The sequence below is a fragment of the Pipistrellus kuhlii genome, unplaced genomic scaffold (genome assembly GCF_014108245.1).
Source record: "Pipistrellus kuhlii isolate mPipKuh1 unplaced genomic scaffold, mPipKuh1.p scaffold_m20_p_8, whole genome shotgun sequence".
NCBI classification, from domain to species: domain Eukaryota; kingdom Metazoa; phylum Chordata; class Mammalia; order Chiroptera; family Vespertilionidae; genus Pipistrellus; species Pipistrellus kuhlii.
The window spans coordinates 42,675,589-42,691,456 of NW_023425584.1; the positions used below are offsets into that span (position 1 = coordinate 42,675,589).

General features: G+C 39.4%; 1 protein-coding gene across 13 annotated transcripts in view; it reads right to left on the reverse strand.

Annotated features, from left to right (window-relative positions):
• Positions 1-15,868, reverse strand: part of SLC7A11 (solute carrier family 7 member 11) — a 156,701-nt gene that overhangs the window by 86,050 nt on the left and 54,783 nt on the right. For 6 of the 13 annotated variants that reach the window (XR_004985541.2, XM_045576780.1, XM_036423513.2 and 3 more), the window contains exons 7-11: positions 14,987-15,110; positions 13,068-13,171; positions 11,769-11,865; positions 10,149-10,298; positions 8,361-8,538 (exon numbers count right to left, since the gene is read on the reverse strand). Coding sequence is in view for 8 of the 13 variants with exons in the window: in XM_045576780.1 (XP_045432736.1) it covers positions 8,361-8,538; positions 10,149-10,298; positions 11,769-11,865; positions 13,068-13,171; positions 14,987-15,110 (653 nt within the window). In the remaining 5 variants the exon portion in view is untranslated. The remainder of the gene's footprint in view (positions 1-8,360; positions 8,539-10,148; positions 10,299-11,768; positions 11,866-13,067; positions 13,172-14,986; positions 15,111-15,868) is intronic. The other 7 variants (XR_006740716.1, XR_004985544.2, XR_004985542.2 and 4 more) reach the window with 4 other exon arrangements.

The following is a 15,868-nucleotide window of genomic DNA, read 5'->3' on the forward strand; positions in this document are numbered from 1 at the left end:
CTACATTAAATAAAAGCTTCTGCCAAGCAAAGGAAACAATAAGTTGAAAAGACAAGTTACAAAATGGAAGAAAATATTAGCAAAGCATACTTCCAAAATATATAATGAACTCTGATAAATCAATAGCAGAAAAATAAATAATCCAATTTATTTAAAAGTGGGAAAAAGACCTGAATACATCTTTTTCCAAAGATATACAAATGACCAACAGAGACATACATAAAGTTGTTCAACATCACTAATCATAAAAAAAAGCAAAATAAAACCACAATGAGATGTTACCATACATATGTTAGGATATTATGACTTGATTCATAATACTGTTACCAAGCAGTTCATGAGCTAGACTTGTTTGCAGTCCATACTTTAAGTGGCACTGCCCCAGGAGATGAAGAGACCAAAGTTCCTGATGGTTAAATGGAACATAGAGGCCTGCTGGACTAGAACATTTAAACCAAACACATAAGAGAGGCAAAAAAAAATAAAATAAAAATCATATTCTTCCAAAAATATTATAAAAAGGACAAGAGATATCAAATGTTGGCAAGGATAAGAAGAAAAGGGAATCCTTATACATTGTTGGTAAGAATGTAAATTGGAACGGTCATTATGAAAAACATTATGGGTGTTCCTCAAAAAATTAAAAATAGAACTTCCATATGAGCCAGCAATCCTATTCCTGGGTATGTATCCAAAGAAACTGAAATCAGTATCTCGGAGGGATACCTGCACACTCATGTTCATTGAAGCATTATTCACAATATATAAGATTTGGAAACAGCACAAGTGTCCATCAAAAATGAGTGAAGATGTGACACACATACAAACAGTGAAATATTATTAACCAGGAGAGAGAAGGAAATCCTGCTATTTACAGCAACATGAGTGGACATTAAAGATATCATGCCAAGTGAGATAAATCAGACAAAGACAAACACTGTTTGAAATAACTTGTATGTGGAATCTAAACAAACTGAACATGTAAAGACAGAGTAGAATGTTGATGATCAGGGGATAGGGAGTGGGGCAAATGGGGAGATGGTAAGGGTGCAGACTTAAAACTAGTAAATAAGTAAGTTCTATGTAATGCACGCCATAGTGATTATTGTCAATGTACCATATTATAAAAGTTGCTCAGAGACTAAATCTTAACTACTCTCAACACACACTAAAAGAAATGATAAATACACGACATAATAAAGCTATTGTCAGCTAATGCTACTGTAGCAATCACATTGCAGTATATACAGGTGTACCGGTTAATAATGCCAATTTTATAATTAAAGAAAGCATGATAATTTCAAGAGAAACATCAAAAGTGCTTTGTTCAAAGTAATGTCCATTGCTAGCTACACATTTCCCCCATCTTTCAGGTAATTTGTGGATAGCATCCCAATGGAAGTTTTCTTGTTTTGAGGCAAACCAATCAGAAACTCAATTTTCACTTCATCATACGTTTTGAAGTGCTGCTTAGAAAGTTCATGCGACATCAATCGGAACAAGTGGTAATATGAAGGAGCAAAGTCTGGTGAATACAGTGGGTGGGTTAATACTTCCCAGGCAAGATCTTTTAACGTGTCTTTAACTGGTTTTGAAGTGTGTGATGGTGCATTATCATGAAGCAAAATTATTTTGCCCTGTCTGGCCTATTCTGGTTGTTTTACCATCAAAGTGTAATTCAAATTGATTATTTGTTGTTGGCAGTGATCAGTATTAATGGTTTCATTTGGTTTTAGAAACTCTTAATACACCACACCTTCCTGATCCAACCATTGTCTTCTTTCCCAAGAGATTTGGCCTTTCAGTTGATGTTGATGGTTGACCTGGATCAACCGATGATTCTGTGCATTTGGGATTCTCAAAATAAATCCACTTTTCATTGTCAGTCACAATTCAATGCAAAAAAGACTTTCTTTCGTGCCATTAAAGAAACATTTTATTGATGACATTTCAATTTTCCATTTGTTTTTTGTTCAGTTGATATAGCACCCATTTTCCTTCTTTTAAAATCTTTTCCATTGCTTATAAATGATCAGAAATTGTTTGCTGAGCAACGTTTAATCTTTCAGCAAGTTGTTTATGGGTTTGACTATGATCTTCATCCAATAATGCTTGTAACTGTTGGTCTTCAAACTTTTTTGGTTGACCTGGGCATTGTCTTTCACCTCGAAATCATCACTTTTATAGCATTTAAACCAGCATTCACAAGTATCTAGAGATGGATCATGCTCAACATAAGCTTCCCAAAGTATTGAGCAGCACTTTTCTTCAAAATAAAGTAATGAATTAAAACTTCCCACAAATACCCTTTTTTTTCCTAGCATGAACGTCAACATTTTTAAGCATAAAAATATCTATGATGTTAACACCTTCAGAAAATTTAACATAGGAAGTTTTTAAGCTGTTGTCAATACAACAAAAGAGCAAATATATCAAATCGCATATATATCAACATCTGTGTAACTCCATCTATTGAAAAAAATCCACGTTATTAACTGGTACATCTAGTAAATGTATCAAACCAACATATTTAACACTTTTAGCTAACACAATGTTATATGCCAATTATCTTATAAAATAAAAGGGTAATAAGAAAATTGTCCCCTTGACCAGGAGTTCAACCAGGGGGTATGCTGGCCCACCAACCACCCAGAGTCCCTTCCCCTGATCGGCCCCCACCCTAGCATGAATTTGTGCACTGGGCTTCTAGTATCTTGATAAAAATAAATTAATTTAACAAAGAATGAGGGACTTGGACTTGGTCTGTGGTTCTCAGAGTGTATTCTGCAGACCAGCTAAAATATCCAAAAGACATCTTTACAAGCCCAACCCTAGACCCAATGAATTGGAAACTGAAGATGGAGCCCAAAAATGTGTGATTCAGATATACTTAACATGAATAAACCACCAGGCTAGATCATTTCTAAGGTCATTTTATCTTGATAGTCCTAGAACTCTGTGACTTTGGTTTCCCAGGACATTACTTCTTGGTCACTTCTATTCTTTGTAATAAATCCCTATAGAACCTCTTCAAACTACTACCGTACTAGCCCTGGAGCCTCTCAAAATACCATGTCATTTTAGTGGCTTCAGACCCAGATCATCTCTCACCTAGACAGCTAGCATTTCTCTTTTATGACTTGCCACCTATAATAGTCCTTCCAAGCAATACTTAATACCACCATTTGCTTTGTAACAGTTGTTTTCCTCAGCATACTAATTTTTATCCTATCCATTGATGATACAGGGCCCAGCACAGTTCTGGCAAATGGTAAACTCCATGTAAATGTTTTGCAAATAAATTATATTTTGTCACAGCCCATTCTACAATGAGATGTCCTTGAAGCACAAGTGAACACTTAAGAGCAATAAAACTCCATGCTTATAGGAAAGGGAAATGGTAAAATTATCCTAGTAAAACAAATAGAATAAAAGTGTCAATCAATAGAGGTTGCTTTATAGGCAGAGAAGGAGCTAGAGTCTTCTGATTGGGTGAAACAGGGTTGTAATTTTCTACAGTGATCAAATGCAAAACGGTGATGTTAAATTGACAATTTTATCTGCCCTTTGTTCCTCACTGGAGAAGTCTTCTGTAGCTAGCTGAACTATCTCTACAACTTCCACGTGTGTGTGTGTGTGTGTGTGTGTGTGTGTGTGTCTGTGTGTGTGTGAGTGTGTGTGTCCATGCATTTATCTACTGGGATTTATCTTTCCTCTTTTTTTAATAACTGACTTTTTAATTTAGCATCTTTTTAATTTAGCATGTCCAAACAGAAGCCCCTTCCAAAGTGTGTGTCCCTATTCTGGGACCATCATCTGGGACCCTTTGTTTTCTTAGCCTACTTGCTTCCCCAGGTCACAACACTGCATTGGGTCACAAAGGGAGAGCAGTTCTGGGACCCTGCTGCTTTCCTAGTGTGACATTCTCCTTCCTGAATGTTCAGTCTAAACTTCTATTCAATAGGATATCTGGGCCAAAGACTCTCTCTTCTAGTTCTTCACTCCCATCCTTTCTCTTCTTCCACATTCAACCAGTTTGTGTTTCCTGTGGCTTTCTTATGCTCAAGATTTGGATAATCTTCATCATTATAGAGGTTTGGGTGGAGTGGCTGATTTTGGCTTTGAGTAGCTGTTGGAGCCACACAAACTTTTTCTTCTAGGTTTTCTACAGCTCTGCTGTTAGACAGGTTCTCAACAAACCCAAGGGTACCTCTGAGGAAGTTTCCTGCTTGCCCAGGCATGTAGCATTCAATTACACTCATGCTCATATAAGTCCTTCGGCTTTGTGGATAACCAACACCATGATACTATTTCTTTAAATAAAGTAGAGCCAATGAGTCTGTATTTGCTGTTTACAGTAACTACCAGATACAAGACCAAACAGCAATTGTATTTTCAAGTTTTACCTTTCGTATTCAGTAGGTATTCCTGAAACCAGTTGAAACAACAAGTGACCTTGCAGAATCTGATTTTCCAACCACACCTGGTACAATCACAGGAACTACTGCCAGAAGTCATAAAATACTAGCACACAAACCATCTTCCCCAGCAGTCGGGATTAGAATAATAGCATATTTGGGTTTGTTGTGTTTTTTTTTAAAGACCTCAAAACCTTTCACATGGATGGTCTCATTTTATCCATGAAGATGATTTGGGCCCCTCAGAAATGTAGGCAATCTTAACTAGTCTTACATGTGGCACTGCAGTCTTCATGAAGTGTCTGTTCAATGCATTAAAGCAGCTTTCACTGAGGAATCATAAATGAAGTCACCGCAGCACATTTTAAGCAGCGTATGCTTTTAGGACTGGGGCATTGCCTAGTCACCATCACAGAGATGGATACAGTCATTCTGCTGGTGCTGCCGGGTATGAGTCGCTCTAATCAAATACTTTGTTTAAATGCAGCTGTCCTCCTATCTCGCCCTGAGCAACAGGAACCAACTTCCAATGATCCCACTCACTCTTGGTCGTGACGAGGTCTGGCTTGTAAACCCAGACTGTTAAGTAAAGTGGCTGCTGGGAGCCTGGCTGGGTTTTGCCAGGATTAGTTTTCATCAGGTTATCTGCTAAATATACCAGTGGCTATTCTGCCTCATTTTCCTTGGGTGAGAAGCTGGTGTTTCTATAAATAAATAAATACATAAAGAGCCAGGAGGATTAAGCACGCTGTCACAGGCGGCAGGAGAAAGCTTTCTGTGTGTCTAGTCCCTTAAGAGCCCCTCTTCACTTCACCCCAGGAATGCTGTCAAACAGAACGTGGCTCAATACTGGCATCCTGTGGCCAGAGGAATTCATCAAATCTCTGAACCTCTCCCATCCATGGCCTCAGCACATCCCGTGGCTGTCTGGGCGGAGCAGCCTTACAGCGTTTTCTAAGAGCTGTCCAGTTGCTTCATGTTTTTTATGGAAGAACCCTCAGTGAGATGTGTTCTGATCTACTGACATTTCACAGGGCCAATGGGTTTGTGTGTATTGGAGTAAAAAGAAATGATAATACAGAGGCTAAAGAATGTTAGCCACCAAGGCACTCAAATCGGTAATCACTGAACTAACTGCCCCAAGCAGAGGCTCTCTGGCCTCCAAGTTCACACAGTTTGTTTCTGACGAGGAGGTGGCAGGGGGAGAGGTGATGTTTTGGATCAGGACTCCGCTGTTTTGTGTGTCTGTGTGTGAGTGTGCTGTTTTGGCCAAAGGCTAGGAAAACACTGGCTATTGCAGTAATAAATACTATGAATTATTATTTTACTTTATTACAAGAATGCTGCCTAAGAGGAAAATCAACAAAATTGAGGAAAGACTTTCAAGGCAGCTGTAAAGATAAAGGGTGGCAATGATTGCGGTTTAAAAGGCAGAATTGTCATGTTCTTTGGTGAGGCTTAATGGCATTTTTGGGAACCAAATAATCATTAGGGGGCTACTACATTGCTGCTGCTTTCACAAATGCCTAACACTAAATCTGGAGTTCTTGGAGATGATCAAAACATCATTAGAGATAGAAAAACAATCCCAAACTTTAAAATTACATGAGCAGGAAAACACATCAAAGAAAGATGAAGCATGGAACATAGCAATAGGCATGCACTCACAAAAGTGTGGTATAAAGTATGCACATGTTAGCAAAATGGAAGAAGTATTATAGTAGGCTGGCTACAAACAGGAGAAACAAAATGCCTACTACATGGGAGCAAGCAAGCAAGGAATTTGCTCCTTCACAGTGCTCCCTTCTCAATGTGGCCCAACCCTAGGGCTGCCAGCTCTGTTATCCTGTATTCTCTTGGTTTTAACTGTGCTCAAGGGTTTTAACTGTCTCTAGCCAGGATCTGAGATCTCATGGTGATGAGCATTAATCTGTCCTGAACAATCCTAATAGTAAATACTGTTTACCAAGTCTTTTGTTTTTATTTTTCAGAATCATATTGCCTACAAGTGGAAAATCATAACTAAAACCATTCTACAGAAAATGAATCTGATCTAACAAGAAATAGAGATTAAATACCCTGCTAGGCGATCAGTGTGCCTGTGTTGGCCTTAAAAAAAAACTAATTTTATAGTAACATTTCTTGGGGGAATAGTATTGCCGGCTAGAAAACACAAATTTCAGTATAAGTGGTATATAAAAGGTCTAAAGATACCAAATACCAATTAAAAACTAATAAAGAGGAATAGTAGCAAAACTCTATTTTCAATGACTGCCTTCTGAAGGAGTTCATGTAGCACACTAGAGATTCATATTCCAAATTGTTACTTTATTTTTAGTAGCATTGACATTATTTATAAACAATTTTACTAGAAATCTCTCTGAACTTTTAGCTGAACTTTAAAAAATTAGTTATGGTAAAATAAGTAAATTAAAACAAATGAGAACAAAACTTGTTTTCTAGCCCTGACTGGTTTGGCTCAGTGGATAGGGTCCCAAGTTTGATTTTGGTCAAGGGCATGTACCTTGATTGCAGGCACATCCCCAATAGGGGGTGTGCAGGAGGCAGCTGATCGATGTTTCTCTCTCATTGATGATTCTGACTCTATCCCTCTCCCTTCCTCTCTGTAAAAAAATCAATAAAATATATATTAAACAAACAAACAAACAAAAACAACAAAAAAAAACTTGTTTTCTAAACTCACCAAACTCACCAGCAAGAACCTATCTGCTTCTCAGGTTGTGTTTTTGACCCCTCTCTCTCATCCCCACAGCACCCATCCAGCAGATGTGAATTCAAATCCTAGATCAATGGTTTAAATTCTGTACACTCAAAAATAAAATCCCCCTCTCTGAGTCTCGAGTTCCCCATCCGACTGTAGGAGTAACACCACCTCACAGAGATCTTGTGGAGGATTAAAAGAGATGATGACATGGGAGAAAGGGCTCCCTCAGCAGAGCCTGGGACAGAGGGGCTGGGCTTTCCACTGAGACTGTTCCTTCCTAAGCTCCCTCCCTACTACTGATCTTCTCCTCCAACTTACCTGGTCACCAAGCTCTGTGGGCGTTTCCTCTTTAATATCGTTCCTTTCTCTTGGACCCTACTGACACCCTGAGTTCAGATCTTCCTCCATCCTCGTCAGAATTCTGCGTTAACTAACCTCTATTCTCTGTCTTCAGCCTCGACTCCCTCTGACCCAGCCTTCCTGCCTCCAAGATGATTTTTCTAAAGTATAAAACTGCCTGAGTTTGAGTTCCAGCTCTTCTACCTAATATGTATATGCTGTGTAAGAAGTGGTGTGAGTTCTCCCACGCTATCACTCAAAGTCTATAAAATAGGAATAATAATTTTCCTGCCTCAGAAGATTTTTAAAGAATAAATAAGGTCATGTATGTGCTAATCCATAGAATCACACAGTAAATGAGAGCTGTTATTCTTCTCTTCCTTGTTCTCGCTGGCCTTGTGACCCATGTGTGACTTACCAGGCCTATTAAATAGGGTGGAGTAGTAATCATGATGTTTAAGATCTTTGTAGGTCTCTGCCTAACTCCCTACCAAGTCTCATATCACTCATCAAGGAGTCTGTTATGATATAGAATCACTAACTTGCACTCTACCCAGAATAAAAAGAATCAGGTTAGGAAAGAATTCAGAAGAGCAATGCGATTATTTTCAGGAATGCTGTTAAAATTCTTCCTATGAAAGTTGTTGTCCTAAGAAGTGACTAAGCATCCCAACTGAATACTGCTCTGAAAGCAGTCAGCAGCTACATCCTAAATATCCTTCCATTTTTCTTTCTTCCGGTTCTAATTTAAATTCAATGATGCATTTGAACTAGCAGCTGTCCCACTTATAAATTTGAACTTTAAGAAATGTGTGTCATGGGTGTCCACATAGATGAGTTTTCTACAACACGGTCTGTAAAAAGGTTCAGAGACTTACCTGACAGTCTTCTGAACCACTTGGGCTTCTTGTCCCAGATAATAAAGAGATAGTATGCGGGGACTCCAGTCATTGTGAGGATGAAGCCAATCCCCGTACTAAAGGGGTCTGAATAAAGGGAGAGGGCGACCATGAAGAAGCACGTGAAGGAAAACAAAGCCGGGATAAACAGCGGCACCTGGAACACAGCACAGAAAAAAAAAATCACTTCTAACACAGTGCAAGGGATGGACAGTGGTTCAAGGTGAGCCCAACAGTCATGACATTGGGTGACATGCATGACCAGGTGATAGGAACCTTCCTACTTTACCTTAGTAGCAAAGTATCTTTATTTTTTTTTAACGTATATTTTTATTGATTTCAGAGAGGAAGGGAGAAGGAGAGTTAGATAGAAACATCAATGATGAGAGAGAATCATTGATTGGTTGCCTCCTGCATGGCTCTACTGGGGATTGAGCACGCCACCAAGCATGGGCTCTGACTAGGAACAGAACCATGACCTCCTGGTTCATAGGTCAATGCTCAACAACTGAGCCATGCTAGCCAGGCAGTAGTGAAGTCTCTTTAAAGGACACTGAAAATATATTAAATACTAAAGGCCCGATGCACGAAATTCTTACAAGGGGCTCGGTCCTTGCAGCCCTGGCTTAGTCCGGAAGGTCGTCTGGAAGGACATCTGGAAGGTCGTTTGGTTGTCCAGTATAATTAGCCTATTACACTTTTATTATTATAGATATTCCATTAATTAAAAAAATGTTTTGGATAAAAAAATAACTCTAAGGATAAAAAAGTGTGTTTCACTATAGAAGTCTTTATTTATTTTACTAGGTAAGTACTACTATAATTTCTGTTTTGGGTATTAAAAGATGAGCTCTTTGATAATTATGATTAGAGTCCACTTTAATGTGGAGCTAAGACCATGGGCTGCTAGTGACATCTTAAATCCTTTCAGGGAAAATTGATTTTCTGTTGGAGATTCACAGTAAGAGAGGACAGAAACAAAACAGGCCAGCTCCTATTGGGCCGCTAATGAAGATGTTGCCTGGATTAGGCAATGAATATAATTAGAAACAAATTCTGACAACGTAACTGACAACCTGGTCTGTTATTTCTTCAAAGCAAATGAACAGTGAGGCCAAATCAATGAGCATTGGAGGCTGAAGGAGACGGGCGAGAAGGGTATTCTTCAACCCTCCCCAAAGGAATGCTTAGTTATGGTAACTGTGCTTTCCGATTAAGTGGTAAGTTCATACACCTTTGCTTTCCCTCTATATCTTATATTTTTATTCCTTCTGGGGTGTATAATGTAGAAAAAGAGCAATGTAATACGTCATAACCTTTAAAAATACTGAGAATGCCTATTTTGTACAGCAGCATCCACTTTAGAGTTTAAAAAGTGACACCATTCCATGCGTATCGACATCACTCTTTCTCAGTCTGGCTGTCCACAAATGTTCAGCGTAAAGATAAATCAGAGTATCCCACGCTTTGCATGTATCAGGTCATTGGACACGTCATGAAAAATCAGCATAACAAGCATCCTCTATTAACACCACCTCTTCTTAAAGAGCTCAGTACAGCACATAAAACAATGTGATGAACTATTTCTCAGGGAAAATCAGTCCAATCTGAAGGCACTACTGGCAAGAGTTAAACACCTGATGGCGGAGGACTGCCTCCCCCCTCTCCCCACGCCCACCCACGCTTCCCATCATCAAGCTACGACAGAGGGAGGACTAGGTATTAGGAGAAAGATTTATGTAAACCCATCAAGATTGCTGAGGTTACCTTGAAAGGACGATGCATATCTGGGCGTTTGTATCGAAGATAAATCAGCCCAGCAACTGCGAGCCCAATAAAAAGCCACCTGGCAAAACTGAGGAAATTCAAAAGACTGTAGAGGTCTCCAGAGAACAGCATCACCATCGTCAGAGGATACTGGGGGGAGGAGGACAAAAACCACTCGGTGAGTTAAAGGGAACACAGGTGATCTCAAAGCATCACATACCTAGACATCATTATTAGCCCTTCCAAATGATTACTTATACTGATAAACTACCAAGTTGATTAGAACCTAATCTCCCTTCTATAGTCTGCTCTTAAAACTCCTTTCTATACCAGTAACAGAATGAGAGGGTCATCATCACTACCAGTTACTAAGAAGGGATTGTATACGATGTTTGGTGTTTAGTTGCTTTTACATTGGACAGAAGAGAGTATGTTTTCAAAGTTACAGTCAGAGACTGGAAATGTAAGGACCCACGGATGACTAATAAATAATGAATAATGGGCATCACAAGTGTCCCCTCTTGGAAAGTCTGCAGAAAGCTCTGCAGTGGGGTCTGCGTCGCTCATGGCCACGCAAACACGAAACACGGGCCACTCCTCAGGGCCTCCGCCAGGCCCTGAATACAAAATGTTGACCTCTCCTTCCTCCACACTCCCTCTCCCTGTGTGCTTGCCACGGGTGACCCTCAGGACCGCACAAAGGAAGGCGGCTCAGAGACCAGCACAACGAGCCCTTTCCGTGGCGCGCCAAGGACAGCATGACTGATAGCAGAGGCTTAAAACGAAGCCCTCTTCACGGAATAATACATTCCGTTTCCACAAGTGACCGCTGCCTTCCGCATTCCTCACAAAGGGACCTGTGTACTTTACAAAGAAATTTCAAGGAAACATTTTGAAATAAATTAAATGCATGGAGGAGAAAAAAAAAATGTTCCATGAATTCTGGCAGCAGATTGCATTTGAGAAAAATGCTACAAAATGGTAAGCATAAAGGGACCATAACATTGCCAGTGGGTGTTTGAGGACTGTGACACCTTACACAATCTTTTGTATCCCATGTTTCACGGGTACCGTTCTGGGCGTAAAGAATCCTACGACTGAAATTTAAGTTTTGGTGCTTTTATTTCTTCCCTGTAGGGTGGCTCTCAAGTGTCTCACTTTTAATCCCAGAATTACTGCCCTGTCTAGAATTTCATCGTTGCATTTTCTATTATTTTGTGTGCATTTCATTATAAGGAGCCTGTGCAACATCTGGGTCATTTAGGACTGTAGTTTTTGGCTCCACTCTCTGTACTTAGAATTGGGATTTATTCCTCTGCATCTTTTTCTACCAGGTCCTTTGTCAATGGTAGGAGCCAAACTAATTTCCCTTACACCTCACTACTTTCTACAAAGGTGGAAAAAAAAAAAAAAGTGATGTGGCCATTGCCCCGTAGCATCAAAATACTGGGTCAAGAGAAGCAGCGGAAAACATCCTGCCTTCCACAGGCTGCCAGGATATACATAGAGCCCTTTTCTCAATGAATGAGAGGGGAAAGCACGCTGCTGTCTGGTGTGAAATCCTCTTTGCTAACCTGTTATTAGAGGTTATATCGAGAGATGCTTGTTAATGTGCATTACCAAAACAATCACAGCTGGCAGAGGAGTGTGCTTGCGGACATGAATCATGGACAGGATTTCTGGAAGGTGACCCTCTCGAGACGCCACATAGAATAACCTGATGGGAGAAAAACAGGGGGCGGAGTTGACTATACCATTGATCGTTGCAGAGGGGAAATATCCCAGAACCCTGAGAGAAAACTTGCATCTTTTTCACCCCAAGTGGTTTGGACATTTCTTAGATGATTTACTTAGATTTCACTTTTCAGATAAGGTGGAGACCATCATGAGAAGTCTGTCTTAGAATTTTATAAAATCTGACGACTATTGTATTCTTCTTTGAGAGGGAACAATAGCAACACACCTGATTCAGCGTGGCTCTCCCTACATACAAACAGCTGAAAATGAATTTAGTTCTAGGTTCCCAGTACTGTAGGTGTGCTATCTATCCAACCAAAACAAAACACACACACACACACACTCTCTGCATGCACATGTGCACACACACTGTGAATGTGAATAAAGGAAATCTCATTTAAAATAGAGTTGGGAGGGCTTGAAAAGGTGATCAACAGGAAGAAGCCTTCTTCACTACCCCCATAGGAAAAAAGACATTATCTCCTGGCCCAGCAATAACGCAGCTGGAGGGAAGCCACAGCAACCCTGAAATCCCACCCTCTTCCAATGGCCTTTCAATCAAAATTCCACTCCCAACTCCACTTCCCTTCCTCTGCAAAAGCAAGCCCCTCCCCTTTGTTCTCGGGACTCGCCTGTGGTTTTGCCACAGCTTGCTTGTTCTGAATTGCGATTCCTCTGCTCTTTCTGAATAATCTCACTTTTCTGGTAAACAACTGGTTATTTCATTTTTAAGGGTGACAACACATCTAACATTCATATTTATCTGATTGGGTTTTAATCTTATATTAAAACAAAAGGTACTTTTACATCCAAGAAAGCAATAGGGATAGAGATAGGGTGAAGTGGTGGTTTCTGGTGCCTCTTACATTACTTTTTTTCTTGTCACCTTTAGAGAAACAACAGATTTTATCACCAGAAATAAAATGCTGCTGTTGGACTCTGTAGACAGACCATTAAAAAAATGCCACAAGCCCAGCTACAGACTCGGCTATGTGTAGAGACGCAGTGCCCTCTACTGGTCAGAAGGAGACATGCTGTTGCTACTTGGACAAAGACTTCAATCCTGCAGGTCCCTTTAAAAACAACAGGTTAGGAGGCACTGTTTCTTTTTAAAGTAATCCTTATCACACATCCAATCTCAAAAGCAGAAATACATTTCTGAAAATGCTTGAACTCACTCACCTGGAGACGGCAAATACACCCCCATTCATGGAGCCAAAGCAGGTGAGGGCAACGAAGATGGGAACTGCTAATGAGAAATTTCCCAGGAGCCGCTCAGCAAAGGTCTAGTGAAAGAAAGAATATCAGAAACTAGTGCTTTGCCAGAAAGTGGCATAAAATGAAACAATGTATGCCAGACTCACTTTATGACTTTCTATTAGCCTAGTGATAATGTGTATGTTTTATAATCCTCTTTGGTCAGGGTCAGACTAACTCCGTAGACAATAATCAAAATTAGGTGCCATGGCATTGCTTGTTGCAAAAATGTGGGCTAAGGTCTAAACAAGCACCTATTCTTTACTTTCAAAGGGCAACAATCCATTTACCGAATCTTTATAAACTGGCCAAAATCTTCTATCATTCTGGTAAGTGGAAAAAGCTTCTTCAGAAAAATTTCTGCTTTAGGAGACAGAAATCCTTTTGCACAATACCTTCTCTTTGCCCAGAAAGCCACGTTTTGATAGTGAAGCACAAATGCATACTGAGAAGAATGATGGACACTAGTCTCATATACCAATCCCACTGTCATCATGTAAAAGCATGGCAAAAAAAATAATAATAAATAAATCAAATAACTGATGCCTTAGTCACTGGTATCCTATCTATGAGATGTTCTGAAAATCTTTTGCCCAGAATAATCACACCAGCTGAATCTGTGTTCATCAAATCAATTATCGGGTGATTCCTTCTGTTTCCTATGAAAAGGCTAGACTACAAATACAAGGCCAAGGAAATAAAGCCACAGGAAAGACAACAGATAAACAAAATTTCTGAAATTTCCTTTTATGCTATGACATAAAGGCTGTATTGAAAAAAAAAAGAAAGTGGGATTTTTTACTTGTCCTTGATGCAGCTGGTGCTGTGTAATTAATGGGCCACATTACATTCGAGGAATAAGTGCTGCCTTCTGTCCAATGAGATGAGATAAGTGGCCGGGCAGCAGTAAGCTTTGTGCATTTGGGTGTCTGCTAGAACTGCATTGGCTGAAGCCTTTTTTAAATATAGAGAACACATACCTAGGTGCATGTGAAATGAGGTCATTTGTTCCCATGGATGTTGCTGATATGAGGTAATATGACTATTTTTAAAGGAACTGACAGCTAATGATTGGAAATTATTCCCCCTCTTCCCTCTCCATTGTTATGAGGTCATGAATGAAGGTTCTCTTACTAGCTATGGTTTTATACAAAATAAAAATCGGTGTCACAGAATAACAGTCCCATAACATGACCTTTTGGAGCAAAGACAGTCCTGAAGTCTCATAAATTTTGGAAAATGTAAAATTATGAGTATCCACTTCTTAGGGAATTAAAAATGCACATTAGCATTTTATATTCTGAGAAGTGCTACAGAAATGATATCTGTGTAACTTTGAATAACTCATTATTCCCCCAAATTAATAATATCCCATGACTAGTATTCAAAAGGATATAAGAGAAAAAACAAATATATACAGTCAAGTTTGAAATTCTTAAAGTGGTACTTTGGGAAAAATGTTTGAAAATGTTTACAATTGGGAAAGAGTACAGAATAATTGCAATTTGCATTCCCAAAACTGCATTCTTTTAAATTCTGACTACTTGTCCTTAAAGACATGTTAGAAGGCTATGTATATGTGGAAATGTGTTTTCAAGCATGTATATATGTAGAAATGTCTTACATGATATTAACACTACAGAGAAATCATATAGGATTTTAGTTGTATCAGTTAAATGGAATATGCTAAGGTGTGTTCTAATTTTTTTAAGATGCTCATTATCATTCAGGTCAAGAAAAGATTACTGAATTTCAAAACCCTTTTCTGCTGGAAGGAACTAGTATAAAATTGCATCAACTCATTAACCTAAATTCAAATTGGCATTTCCCCAACTTGGACTTACCACTGCCACTGCATTTGAAAGCAAGAGCTCTTCAGCACTAATGGTCGTAAAGTAGGCCACATTCGTTAGCACATAGCCGATGGTGACGATGGCCATGGATATACCTATGGCGAGGGGGATGTTTCTGAAATGCACAAAGGAATCGCTTATTAGTTACCTTTCTTTCTTTCTTTCTTTTTCCTCTAAAATCAAGAACGATAGGCTAATTTCAACAAACAATTAAATGGTATGTATGATAATTATAGGCTCCGTTGGGTATGCATAAACATTTCACTGGAGTGAGGTACCACACATTCCTTTGTAATGTAATAAGGTCCATGGGGCAGATGCAGAGATTTCTGTAGTCTTGTCTCCTGCTCTACCCCATTCCTGTACTCCATGAATGCTAAGGCAGTGTTTCTTTAACTTGAGCATGCATCCCTGGAAGGCTTGTGAAAACACAGATTGCTCCGCTCCAGAATGTCTGATTCCGTAGGTTTTGCATTTCTCACAAATTCCTGGGTAGTTCTGATACTGCTGGCCAGGGGACCACACTTTGAGAACCATTGTCTGTTACACCTTTCAAACACTAATTGACTGCCTTTGCACCTTTCTGAGACTAGCTCCCTGAAATGGTCTTTCACATTCGTGGGATTTTCTCCTTCAGGAACTTCCTTTACCAGCAAATAATACTTCCAAAATATTTTTGTAAGACTGAGAGCAGGATATAGCTACCTTTCTAAATGATAGGAGTAATAATTTCTAATGGGACACAAAAAGCACAGAAGCGCTCACAATAATGACTTTGCATGGCCCTGCTGCAAGTTCAAAGGAAGCTTAAGATCATGAATGTCTATTAAAGCAACAGCGAAGATAATCCCATGAAATTAGAGGTGACGTGCT